This window comes from Pollachius pollachius, assembly GCF_949987615.1.
Source record: "Pollachius pollachius genome assembly, chromosome: 6".
Taxonomy (NCBI): Eukaryota; Metazoa; Chordata; class Actinopteri; order Gadiformes; family Gadidae; genus Pollachius; species Pollachius pollachius.
Genome location: NC_136939.1, coordinates 18,302,885 through 18,314,858, shown reverse-complemented (window position 1 = coordinate 18,314,858; position 11,974 = coordinate 18,302,885). Strand labels below are relative to the sequence as shown.

The following is an 11,974-nucleotide window of genomic DNA, read 5'->3' as shown; positions in this document are numbered from 1 at the left end:
GTATTTTCTACCACCCCGTAGCGGTAGGAGACGCACACTGCGTTAGGCTACGTCTCCCCCCTTCCCCCCCTTTGTGTGTGTGTTAGGATGTGTGTGTGTCTGTGTGTGTGTGTGTGTGTGTGTGTGTGTGTGTGGTGGTGCATGTGTGTGTGTGAGGGGAGTGAATGTATGTGTGGATGTGTGTGTGAGGGGTGGATGTGTGTGTTGGGTGGATGTGTGTGAGGGGTGGATGTGTGTGTTGTGGATGTGTGTGGGGGGTGGATGTTTGGGGTGGATGTGTGTGTGGGGTGGATGTGTGTGGGGTGGATGTGTGTGTGGTGGATGTGTGTGGGGGTGGATGTTTGGGGTGGATGTGTGTGTGGGGTGGATGTGTGTGGGGTGGATGTGTGTGTGGGGTGGATGTGTGTGTGGGGTGGATGTGTGTGTGAGCAGGTGATGGTTACAGTGTGGAAGAAGGAAGCAGAGAATGCAGAGGTGGAGGAGCAGGGCTACCTGAGCATCCTCCAGCAGCAGGTCCCCACACACACCTTCAGACACGACCTCAACACCTTTAAAGCCCAGGGTAACACACACACACACATCCACCCCCACCCTGACACACACACACACACACACACACATCCACCCTCCCACACACACACATCCACCCCCAAGCACCACAACATCCCCCCCAACGCACACACATCCACCCACGCACATCCACCTGTGTTAACGCAAAATTCAACACAAGGTTACATTCAACCTCAAAATAGTAAAGCCCAGTTACCTCTTAACGTTTTTCAACCAGACCTGTGAATTCCCCCCCACAGTGAGCACCACCCTGACGGTGCTGCCTCCTCCGACCGTGCGCTGTAAGCAGATGACCGTCTCGGGGAAGCACCTGACTGTGCTGAAAGGTAAGCAGCCGTCCTCTACACTCTTTACTACAACAAAGATTCATTCCTCTCATTCATTCATTCATATTCATTCCACACGTTGTCCTCACTGTCTTCATGTGAGTTGAACGTGTGGCTGTAGGTTCAGTAGGACCCGTGTGCTTTCCCCGTCCCTCTGTAACCCTGGTGTGTGTTGTCATGGGGGGGGGGTCTCAGTGCTCAACGAGTCCTCTCAGGAGGAGGTGAGCGTGAGGGACGTCCGGATAATGCCCAACCTCAACTCCTCCTTCCTGCCCATGATGCCCGACGGCTCGGTCATGCTGGTGGACAACGTGTGGTGAGCACAATGCTTCTAGTTAAAGATCTAATATCATGCTTTTTGGGGTTAATAATTGTATTTGGGGTTAATAATTGTATTTTAATATATTGTATTACTACTAGAATAGTGTTACATGACTGTATGTTATAAATACACCTTATTATTCTCACACTGTTTCATCGTCTTTCAAAAACGTTCCGTTTAACATCCTGTTGCGTTAAGGCCCCCCGAGTAGCCCAGTCTGCTGTGATTGGTCAGCACACCCACTCTGCTGCGATTTGTCGAACGCTTTGCCCGTGCGTCTCTAAATTCACTCCCCCGAGAAGTTGTTAACATTGCGAGGCGCGACTTCTGCACTTCCACTGCAGTCTGACGTCACACTATTGCGGGAGTAAAGTTTGATGGCAAATGAGCTGTTGTAGTCTAGCAGACGCAAAACATATAAAAGCATACGTCATATACAACAGCGTAAGTCTAAAGCAAAGGGTAAGTCGAAATAGCATGATATCACCCCTTTAAGGGTGCTGTAGCTACGCTTTAAGAGGTATTATTGGAGTGTCATTTGTTAAAAATGGTATAGCCATCCGTAAGCTATTAGTGAGGGAAATGCTCTGTGAGAGTAACTGTTTTGAGGCATTGTAATAAAGGGTCTGTCTGTCTCCAGTCACCAGTCAGAAGAGGTAGGCATGGCCTCCTTCTGCAAGATGGAGAGCGCCACCTCCAGTTTACCCAGCAAGCTCAGCACTCTGGAGGAACACAACTTCCTGTTTCAGCTGCACCTCAATGACACAGGATGACTCCAAAAAGGTGGGAGTGTGCCTCTGTCTGCACATGTAGAGAGAGAGAGAGAGAGAGAGAGAGAGAGAGTCTGACATTGTGTTGATGTTCACCCTCTCTATTGGCCTGGATGGATTCACAGGGGCTTGAGGTTCCCCTGGTCGCAGTGCTGCAGTGGTCCACAGCCGAGATGCCACTAGATTGACTCTAATCCGACTAGATTTGATATTTATCTGTTGTAACGTAGCAGTGATTGTTTTTGAAAATATTTCGAAATACATACACGAGGGACAGTGTCTTCAAGTTGGAAAATGAAATCTGTTTAGTGAGCATTATTGTTATATATTTACATCGCAGATTTTATTTTTGTGTCTTTCGGTCACTCCACTATTCAAGCAACATTGATGGCTCAAACCCTCAATGTAAGTATACTCCTGTTTTTTTTAAACAAGCTTCTGGTTGCCAGGTTACCCAGCCTCCGTCTGGACCGCCCTCGCTTCGTGATGATGGCCAGCTGCCCGAGCTCCGTCACGGTGAAGGAGCACTTCAGGGTCAAGTACGTGCTGCTCAACAACCTGCAGGACTTCCTCGCCGTGCGACTGGTCTGGACACAGGACGGTACGGTGGACAAAGAGCAACATTCTGATTGATTTATCGATGATTGATACTAGACTAGTCCTGATCAGATTAGATGGCGTGAGATTGGATAGGATTAGCTTGTACTGGATGGAATGTGTTGACGTTATTGAACACGACATGCTACATTAGACGACCGATGCCGTCAGGTGAGATGAGTGACCTGTGACCCTCCTGCTCCCGTCCGCTCAGGCCGGGGTCACTGTGATGATGCGGACCTGAGCGCCGTGGTGTGCCACACCCCCCTGAGTAACCTGGGCCACTGCCGCCGGGGCAGCACCCTGTCCTTCACCGTGGCCTTCCAGATCCTCAAGCCGGGCCTGTACGAGGTACCTAACCTCCCGCTGCCAGAGGCCATGTCCTGGATAAAGACCTTCACAGATATGAGAGAGCGAGAAAGACAGAGTTTGAAAGACAAAGGAACTCCTGATCTGGAATCAGGCTTCATGTTATGTACCCAAATTGTGTGGATCCCTCAAACATGCACTGACCAATCAGAACAGCCCAGCATCGCTCCTTCTCCGTATTCTCAGTAGATTACACCTCGCTAGAATTGACCTCTTAAACAATACAGTTATAACACATGAACAGCAGTGAGGTACTCTTTGATTGAAATCCACTTGTCACCTTATAAATTGAACGGATATAAAACTTAATAACCCATATGTACTTATGAGAGATTGTCTGCCAACAAACACAATCTTGAGTAAAGTTACATCAAGAAAGTATAATGAAAGAGAAAATGGCTCTACCACATATGAGTTAACATAAAGCTGAGACATGCATGAGCACAATAACAATCACTTCTGCTCGTACAGTAAGCATGTATTCAACTTACTCAGAACAGCACCACTGTGTAAGTGATTGTGGAATACGGGCATAAGGCAGGCAGTGTTTGCCTCTAAGTGTTGTATTAACTAGTAAACCTTAACATATAACTAAGTATAAGTTAAGTGAGAGAAAGAATGAAGGGGTTCAACCTGCCCTCCCTTTCTCTTCCTCTCATGGTGAGCTGAGCCAGGTATAGAGAGGTGTACAGCTTTAGGGGTCAACCTGGAGTCAGCCAAGCAAACAAGGTTCATCTCAGTGGTGGCAGAATATGTAAACTAGTAACATGTGTATGTTACTCAGAATGTAGTCCTTTATTGATTTTTATATACTTATTTCATTCATTTAGGCAAGATAATTCTTTCTTTAAACCTATCGAAAATTCGTCCCATAATCACACCCAAATACAAATCACATACATGTACATCTGGAGTGTATAGAAAAGTACAGTTAGAAATTGAGTAGTGAGAATAATTAACGTGTTCACATATTCCAATAGAACAATTTGTCTGTAGAGACTATTATATGTGGAGTGTGCGGCTCTATGGAATAGACTGTTTCTCATATTTAATATAGACGTTTTTCTTGAGCTTTCTTGAGTTTCTTTTCCATTCGTTCTTAAATGTGACCTAATGTGAGCTAGCATGTGGAATATACTGATCAGATGTGCATATATAGTCACTCCCAGTGGCTGGCTGGAGAGAACAGATGGCAGGGGTAGCTTCCTCGATTGTGCAATGGGAGCCGTCTATGTTCTTTTTTGGCTCATACGGAGGCAGACACACTCATTTGAAACAAATGCATTTCACTCACTAACATCTGAAGGATGGCTATGGTATTTCTAACAAATGACACTCAAACGACAGCTGTTCAATCTTACGTAGAGCACCTTAAAGTCAGCTGTCTAAAGTAATCTGCCATCAGACACAAAATATTGGTTATGTCTCGTACTGATGATGTTTTTAATGCATTTATGCTGAGGATAAAACCCAGATGGAATTGGAAACAGCAACACACCCTCTCCTCCCTGCTCACTGGTCAAAGAAGCCATCTCTTTTACGCACGTCAGCGGACTCATCTGCTCAGTCTTCGTGGGGCTTTAGACTACGGTCGAGGCGCAGACAGCTGCGGGCTGACGGGACCTTTGAGTCCCTCAGGCCGTTCTTCCTCTTGCAGGCCCTTTGGGTGGAGGCGCTGTATATCTGACGGTGTGTCCTTCCTCCCGGCTCTAGGGAAGAACAGCCCCTCCAGCCCGGCAGTGAGGGACCTGCTAGACTGCCACCAGGCCAGCCTGGGCCGCTCGCAGTCCTTCTCCCACCAGCAGCCGTCCCGCTCACACATCATGAGGTACGGCGTCCTGGCTGGAGGTATATCACTGCCCCAGTGGCTAGGTTGGTTAGCCACTAATCCTGTTTTACTAGATGGGGCTTCTGCGCATTGCTACATTTGAATCGTTTCATTGGGAATGAAAAACAGTCTCCTCCTTTAGGACAGATAGTTTGTGAAGACGGCCTTAGACCTCGAGGTCTGTCGGGGTTCTGGATGTCTGTCGGGTTCTAGGACTCTGTCGGGGAATTGAACCTCTCAGAGTTCTGGGCCTCTGTCGGGTTCTGAACCTCTCAGAGTTCTGGCCCTCTGTCGGGTTCTGAACATCTCAGAGTTCAGACCCTCTGTCAGGTTCTGAACCTCTCAGAGTTCTTTGCCTCTGTTGGGTTCTGAACCTCTCAGAGTTCAGGGCCTCTGGCTAAAGCGGTCCGCTTTCATCAGAAGTTCTTTGAATGTTTGGTGAAGATTTATAAATACTAATACTTTGTAAATACTGGTGATGTACCAGTGTGGTGAAAATGTAAATCTCAATGTCAACTCTTCTAATTCATACCCATTTTTGGCAGAGAAAGAGCGATAGTTAGATAAAGGAAGACAAAGAAGGAACTCTCTGCTTCTCCTTTCTTTGGCCTCATTTCATCACGTTGGATCATGTCATTAATCTAAAGTTAGTCGTTTGTTAACAGAATTGCAGCCAATGCACTTCTTACTGGTGTGGAGGAATTGATGAAAGTAAATCTGTTTTAGGACACACACAAGTGTGGTTTGATAAAGCATGATCATGGGAAAGACACACACAGCGATTGACATAGCATCTTTAATGAGACAACAGTTGGATATTATTACAAGGTTTGAGGAATAAGAAATCAACACAATAAAGAAGTCAGGAGAATGCCAGGGCTATTCGAATGCTAACCAACTTTAAACTTTTCAATTCGATAGAGAAATGAAGCTATCTATACGTGCAATTTATATAAAGGCCTTTTAAAAAGCAACACTTACATTTATATTTAGGGCATTTAGCAGACGCTTTTATCCAAAGTGACTTACAATAAGTACATTTGTCAGAAGGTGAAACAATATATCGCTGATGGTACAGTAAGGATGTTCAGAGCAGTGCAAAGCACTAACAATCGCTAGGTTAACCCATTCCCCGTATACAACAAAGTAACAATGTTAACAAGGTTATATAATTTGTACGATATATCATTTTATATTATTAAGAGTTTCAGATTATATCATTTTTTGTAAGTAATTTAAAGTTCAGTTCATACAGAAATCCCAACTAAAAGTTGGAAAGCAAGATTTGAAGATGACTGTTCATTTACAACAACAAAAACAAGAACTATAAAGTAATGTCAGGCTTCTGTTCATGATTTGCATGGCTAGAAATATAACTTTGATACTCTTTACATCAAACAGAATTATCTATTCACAGCTTTTTGGATAAAACAGTATTTACAATTAAACTTTCACTTCTGATTTAATTTGAATTTATACATTTTTAATTCTAGTCAATATCTTTAAACCATCATCCATTGGTTAAACGATTTTATTCATATTTAGCAATGTGCAACTTATTTGAAAACCTTTCTTAAAACTCTTCTACAGGAAGTTATTATTCTTTCTCTGATATCCTATGAGCAATAAAACAATCAACAGAACACCAGTAACACAGCGCTCAAACATCGCTAGCTGCTTTGGATTTTGTTTACCTTCATGAATGCTCAGGGACGTTAGCGGGGGGCTTTGAAACGGTGGAATAGGTGACTGATTCATCCCCCTCACAGCCCCCCTCCTCCCCACTGGGGGGCCGGGCCTTCCCACTACCAGTCCTGTGTTCAATGGAGGCGTAGACCAGACCCGCGTCCGGCTCACTCTGGTCGTAGGACAGGCGTTGGGTGGGCTCCCCCTGCCCCAGGGACCCCATCGTGTCGGGGTCTTCTGCACACATCGGGGGGGTCTGCTTGTTTCCTGTGCTCTTCTTGCGTCTGAGTACTAGACCAGCAACAATCAGAACCAGTAGCACTGTACTCACTGCTACAGCCAGGTAGATGTGGGGCTCCTTAGAGGGGCCCTTAGCCCCAGGGGCCCTGGAGGTGAAGTTATTTTGACTGTGAATGTTCTGATCCTTTGAAGCAAAGCCAACTGATGTCATATTAACGCCGTCTTTCATCAGAAGGCAGCGGAGCCCTGCGCTGTCGAGGGGTTGTGCTTTCTGCCAACGGGCTACACATTGCCCCGCCGTCTCCTGCTGATTTATCTGGTTGCTTGTCCCCTGGTCTGACCATCTCAGACTGAGTCCCTTACATGTTGTGTCATAACTATGCACAGAACACGTGAGGACGTCCTCCTGAGTGATCCCAGAGAGAACATAGAGATAAAAGCTTACATCATCCCCATGTTGTTTTTGGTGTGAATCTACATTCCGAAAAACGTAGTGTCCAGCGTCTCCTACGTTAATATCGCTGATATTCAGAGAGCAGTCAGGCTGCAAACTCAATCTTGAGGCTTTGGATCCACTGAGTTTATCTTGTCTCCTACCTCCTTCAGCCACTAACTCAGGTATCTCCCTTTGGTTTCTGCCGTAGATCCATGTGACCGAGGAGCATCGTTCGTTGCCTTGGAGCACGTTCTTACACTCCAGGGTCACTGAATCACCGACTCTTTTATAAATGTAGACAGGAGGATCTGGAGCTTGTACCAACACAAAAACACAACACAAACTAGTCAATGACAGTACATACCAGGTGAAATCAGCCATGCCTATGTCCTTTCACTGTTCATGTCACTCTGTGTTTTTTCTTTTTTTTAAGCTCCTCTTAACCCTTAGAAAGGGGAACCGTGTTGATGACGTAATTGCATTTCCTAATAACGATGGTGGGTGAATGTTGTTAACATTGGTGTAAACCCGGCAGGTGTCCCGGATATTCAGGAAGCCGAACCCAAACCTACTTTGCATGCTTTGGATTGAGCTGTCTTTACTTTTCACATTTCTAGACCGCCTCATTTGTCTTAAAAACAATACTAATTTACCTTCATGAAATTTAGGAGCATTTCAGCCGGTATTATAATAAACATTGCCTATGTGACAGGATCCGCTCATTTGATACAGGTTAACACATGAGGAATGACTTTGAGCCGCAGTCGCACTAGCAGGGCAGACTTCAGCCATCTTGGATCCGTCAGAGGGATCTCTCAGCTTCTTTCTCAGCTCATCTTTTTCTCAGTGGTCCCATATGTCCTAGCATCCCAAATCTTCCTAGCATTTATATAATCTGCCGTTATTTTATGTCCTCAGAGGTAGAGGTTGATGTGGAACAAGCCAATGAGCGTTTCTAACGTTCTGCAGAGGTTCACAGTCTGACCAGTGGTTTCCCACGTCCCGACTAGACTACAACCTCTACTCTCCCTGGAAGAGTGTTAGATTACAAAGAAACATGTGAAAGATGTAGTAGTTGGATTCCATCATGTTATATAATGTGCTTCAACTGTGACTATTAAAGAATGGATGACATCAAACTAAAAATTTAATCTGTGTTGATTTATAAACTAAGTTTACCCAATTTAGGCCTTAACTTAACTTGAGTGAAACAATTTGGAAGTGGAAGTCAATTATCTTTTTTCATACTTTTTAATGGGAACGAATGAAATGTGTGTACAGAGATACCAAGAAAGAAAGAAAAACATGTGATATCATGTCGGCTCTCCCGTACAGGGGCGCTGCCAGGAATTTTGGGCCCTATGAAAGATTCTAATTTTGGGCCAAAAACATTTCAAGACATTTCAAAAAAAAAAAAAAAGACAATAATATATTATATTATTAATTGCCATCCGCGGGCCGTGGGCCGTGCTGCGTTGGGCTGGGCCCTTAGAATCAGTACCACTTTTCCCCGCCAGGCAGCGCCCCTGCTCCCGTATGTCGCGTGTTAGCAAGTTCCTCTTTCACTCAATAAAGAATCATGTCACATATACAATCAGGGTGTCATCATAAGGGTTTTTGGTCCATGCTCTAAAATATATAAAAGTACTGCCTCTCGTGTTTCTCTTCCTGTGTGTGCGTGTGCGTCCCTGTGTGCGCATGCCTGCGTGCGTGTCCCTGTAAGATACTATATACTACATGGAGATTGCATTTAGAAAATAAATCGTACAAATGTGTGTACTGCATGTTTACTCTGAATATTCTCCTCACAAAGAAGACTCTTAGGGCCCTATCTTGCACCTGTGTGCAGGGACGTCGGACTGCGGGTATAAGGTCCACAGTTGTGGGGCGGCCCAAGGCAGAGGGGGGCCCATGGGAATTAAAAAATATATATATATTTCTTTAGTATTTTCTACCACCCCGTAGCGGTAGGAGACGCACACTGCGTTAGGCTACGTCTCCCCCCTTCCCCCCCTTTGTATATGTGTTGGGATGTGTGTGTGTGTGTGTGTGTGTGTGTGTGTGTGTGTGTGTGTGTGTGTGTGGTGGTGCATGTGTGTGTGTGGGGGGCGTGAATGTATGTGTGGGTGTGTGTGGATGTGTGTGAGGGTTGGATGTGTGTGAGGGGTGGATGTGTGTGAGGGTTGGATGTGTGTGAGGGGTGGATGTGTGTGTTGGGTGGATGTTTGGGGTGGATGTGTGTGTGGGGTGGATGTTTGGGGTGGATGTGTGTGTGGGGTGGATGTTTGGGGTGGATGTGTGTGTGGTGTGGATGTGTGTGTGGGGTGGATGTGTGTGTGAGCAGGTGATGGTTACAGTGTGGAAGAAGGAAGCAGAGAATGCAGAGGTGGAGGAGCAGGGCTACCTGAGCATCCTCCAGCAGCAGGTCCCCACACACACCTTCAGACACGAACTCAACACCTTTAAAGCCCAGGGTAACACACACACACACATCCACCCCCACCCTGACACACATGTACCCCCATACACACACATCCACCCCCCCACACACACACATCCTCCCCCAAACACACACACATACACGCACCCCAACATCCATCCCCCCACACACATCCACCCCCAAGCACCACAACATCCCCCCCAACGCACACACATCCACCCACGCACATCCACCTGTGTTAACGCAAAATTCAACACAAGGTTACATTCAACCTCAAAATAGTAAAGCCCAGTTACCTCTTAACGTTTTTCAACCAGACCTGTGAATTCCCCCCCACAGTGAGCACCACCCTGACGGTGCTGCCTCCTCCGACCGTGCGCTGTAAGCAGATGACCGTCTCGGGGAAGCACCTGACTGTGCTGAAAGGTAAGCAGCCGTCCTCTACACTCTTTACTACAACAAAGATTCATTCCTCTCATTCATTCATTCATATTCATTCCACACGTTGTCCTCACTGTCTTCATGTGAGTTGAACGTGTGGCTGTAGGTTCAGTAGGACCCGTGTGCTTTCCCCGTCCCTCTGTAACCCTGGTGTGTGTTGTCATGGGGGGGGGGTCTCAGTGCTCAACGAGTCCTCTCAGGAGGAGGTGAGCGTGAGGGACGTCCGGATAATGCCCAACCTCAACTCCTCCTTCCTGCCCATGATGCCCGACGGCTCGGTCATGCTGGTGGACAACGTGTGGTGAGCACAATGCTTCTAGTTAAAGATCTAATATCATGCTTTTTGGGGTTAATAATTGTATTTGGGGTTAATAATTGTATTTTAATATATTGTATTACTACTAGAATAGTGTTACATGACTGTATGTTATAAATACACCTTATTATTCTCACACTGTTTCATCGTCTTTCAAAAACGTTCCGTTTAACATCCTGTTGCGTTAAGGCCCCCCGAGTAGCCCAGTCTGCTGTGATTGGTCAGCACACCCACTCTGCTGCGATTTGTCGAACGCTTTGCCCGTGCGTCTCTAAATTCACTCCCCCGAGAAGTTGTTAACATTGCGAGGCGCGACTTCTGCACTTCCACTGCAGTCTGACGTCACACTATTGCGGGAGTAAAGTTTGATGGCAAATGAGCTGTTGTAGTCTAGCAGACGCAAAACATATAAAAGCATACGTCATATACAACAGCCTAAGTCTAAAGCAAAGGGTAAGTCGAAATAGCATGATATCACCCCTTTAAGGGTGCTGTAGCTACGCTTTAAGAGGTATTATTGGAGTGTCATTTGTTAAAAATGGTATAGCCATCCGTAAGCTATTAGTGAGGGAAATGCTCTGTGAGAGTAACTGTTTTGAGGCATTGTAATAAAGGGTCTGTCTGTCTCCAGTCACCAGTCAGAAGAGGTAGGCATGGCCTCCTTCTGCAAGATGGAGAGCGCCACCTCCAGTTTACCCAGCAAGCTCAGCACTCTGGAGGAACACAACTTCCTGTTTCAGCTGCACCTCAATGACACAGGATGACTCCAAAGAGGTGGGAGTGTGCCTCTGTCTGCACATGTAGAGAGAGAGAGAGAGAGAGAGAGAGAGAGAGAGTCTGACATTGTGTTGATGTTCACCCTCTCTATTGGCCTGGATGGATTCACAGGGGCTTGAGGTTCCCCTGGTCGCAGTGCTGCAGTGGTCCACAGCCGAGATGCCACTAGATTGACTCTAATCCGACTAGATTTGATATTTATCTGTTGTAACGTAGCAGTGATTGTTTTTGAAAATATTTCGAAATACATACACGAGGGACAGTGTCTTCAAGTTGGAAAATGAAATCTGTTTAGTGAGCATTATTGTTATATATTTACATCGCAGATTTTATTTTTGTGTCTTTCGGTCACTCCACTATTCAAGCAACATTGATGGCTCAAACCCTCAATGTAAGTATACTCCTGTTTTTTTTAAACAAGCTTCTGGTTGCCAGGTTACCCAGCCTCCGTCTGGACCGCCCTCGCTTCGTGATGATGGCCAGCTGCCCGAGCTCCGTCAGGGTGAAGGAGCACTTCAGGGTCAAGTACGTGCTGCTCAACAACCTGCAGGACTTCCTCGCCGTGCGACTGGTCTGGACACAGGACGGTACGGTGGACAAAGAGCAACATTCTGATTGATTTATCGATGATTGATACTAGACTAGTCCTGATCAGATTAGATGGCGTGAGATTGGATAGGATTAGCTTGTACTGGATGGAATGTGTTGACGTTATTGAACACGACATGCTACATTAGACGACCGATGCCGTCAGGTGAGATGAGTGACCTGTGACCCTCCTGCTCCCGTCCGCTCAGGCCGGGGTCACTGTGATGATGCGGACCTGAGCGCCGTGGTGTGCCACACCCCCCTGAGT

General features: G+C 46.2%; 1 protein-coding gene and 1 pseudogene across 2 annotated transcripts; both read left to right on the top strand.

Annotated features, from left to right (window-relative positions):
- The first annotated feature begins 435 nt into the window (after positions 1-435).
- Positions 436-5,119, top strand: LOC307076925 (trafficking protein particle complex subunit 14-like; annotated as a pseudogene). The gene is made up of 9 exons: positions 436-562; positions 810-896; positions 1,092-1,212; positions 1,859-2,001; positions 2,114-2,209; positions 2,438-2,589; positions 2,800-3,012; positions 4,668-4,782; positions 5,059-5,119. The product of its transcript is annotated as a trafficking protein particle complex subunit 14-like (transcript).
- Positions 5,120-9,491: 4,372 nt separating this feature from the next.
- Positions 9,492-11,105, top strand: LOC307076924 (trafficking protein particle complex subunit 14-like; the record flags this gene model as incomplete). The annotated part of the gene is made up of 4 exons (XM_079738157.1): positions 9,492-9,618; positions 9,924-10,010; positions 10,206-10,326; positions 10,973-11,105. 4 exons carry the CDS (start codon positions 9,492-9,494, stop codon positions 11,103-11,105), a joined length of 468 nt encoding a protein of 155 aa, XP_079594283.1.
- Positions 11,106-11,974: the final 869 nt, after the last annotated feature.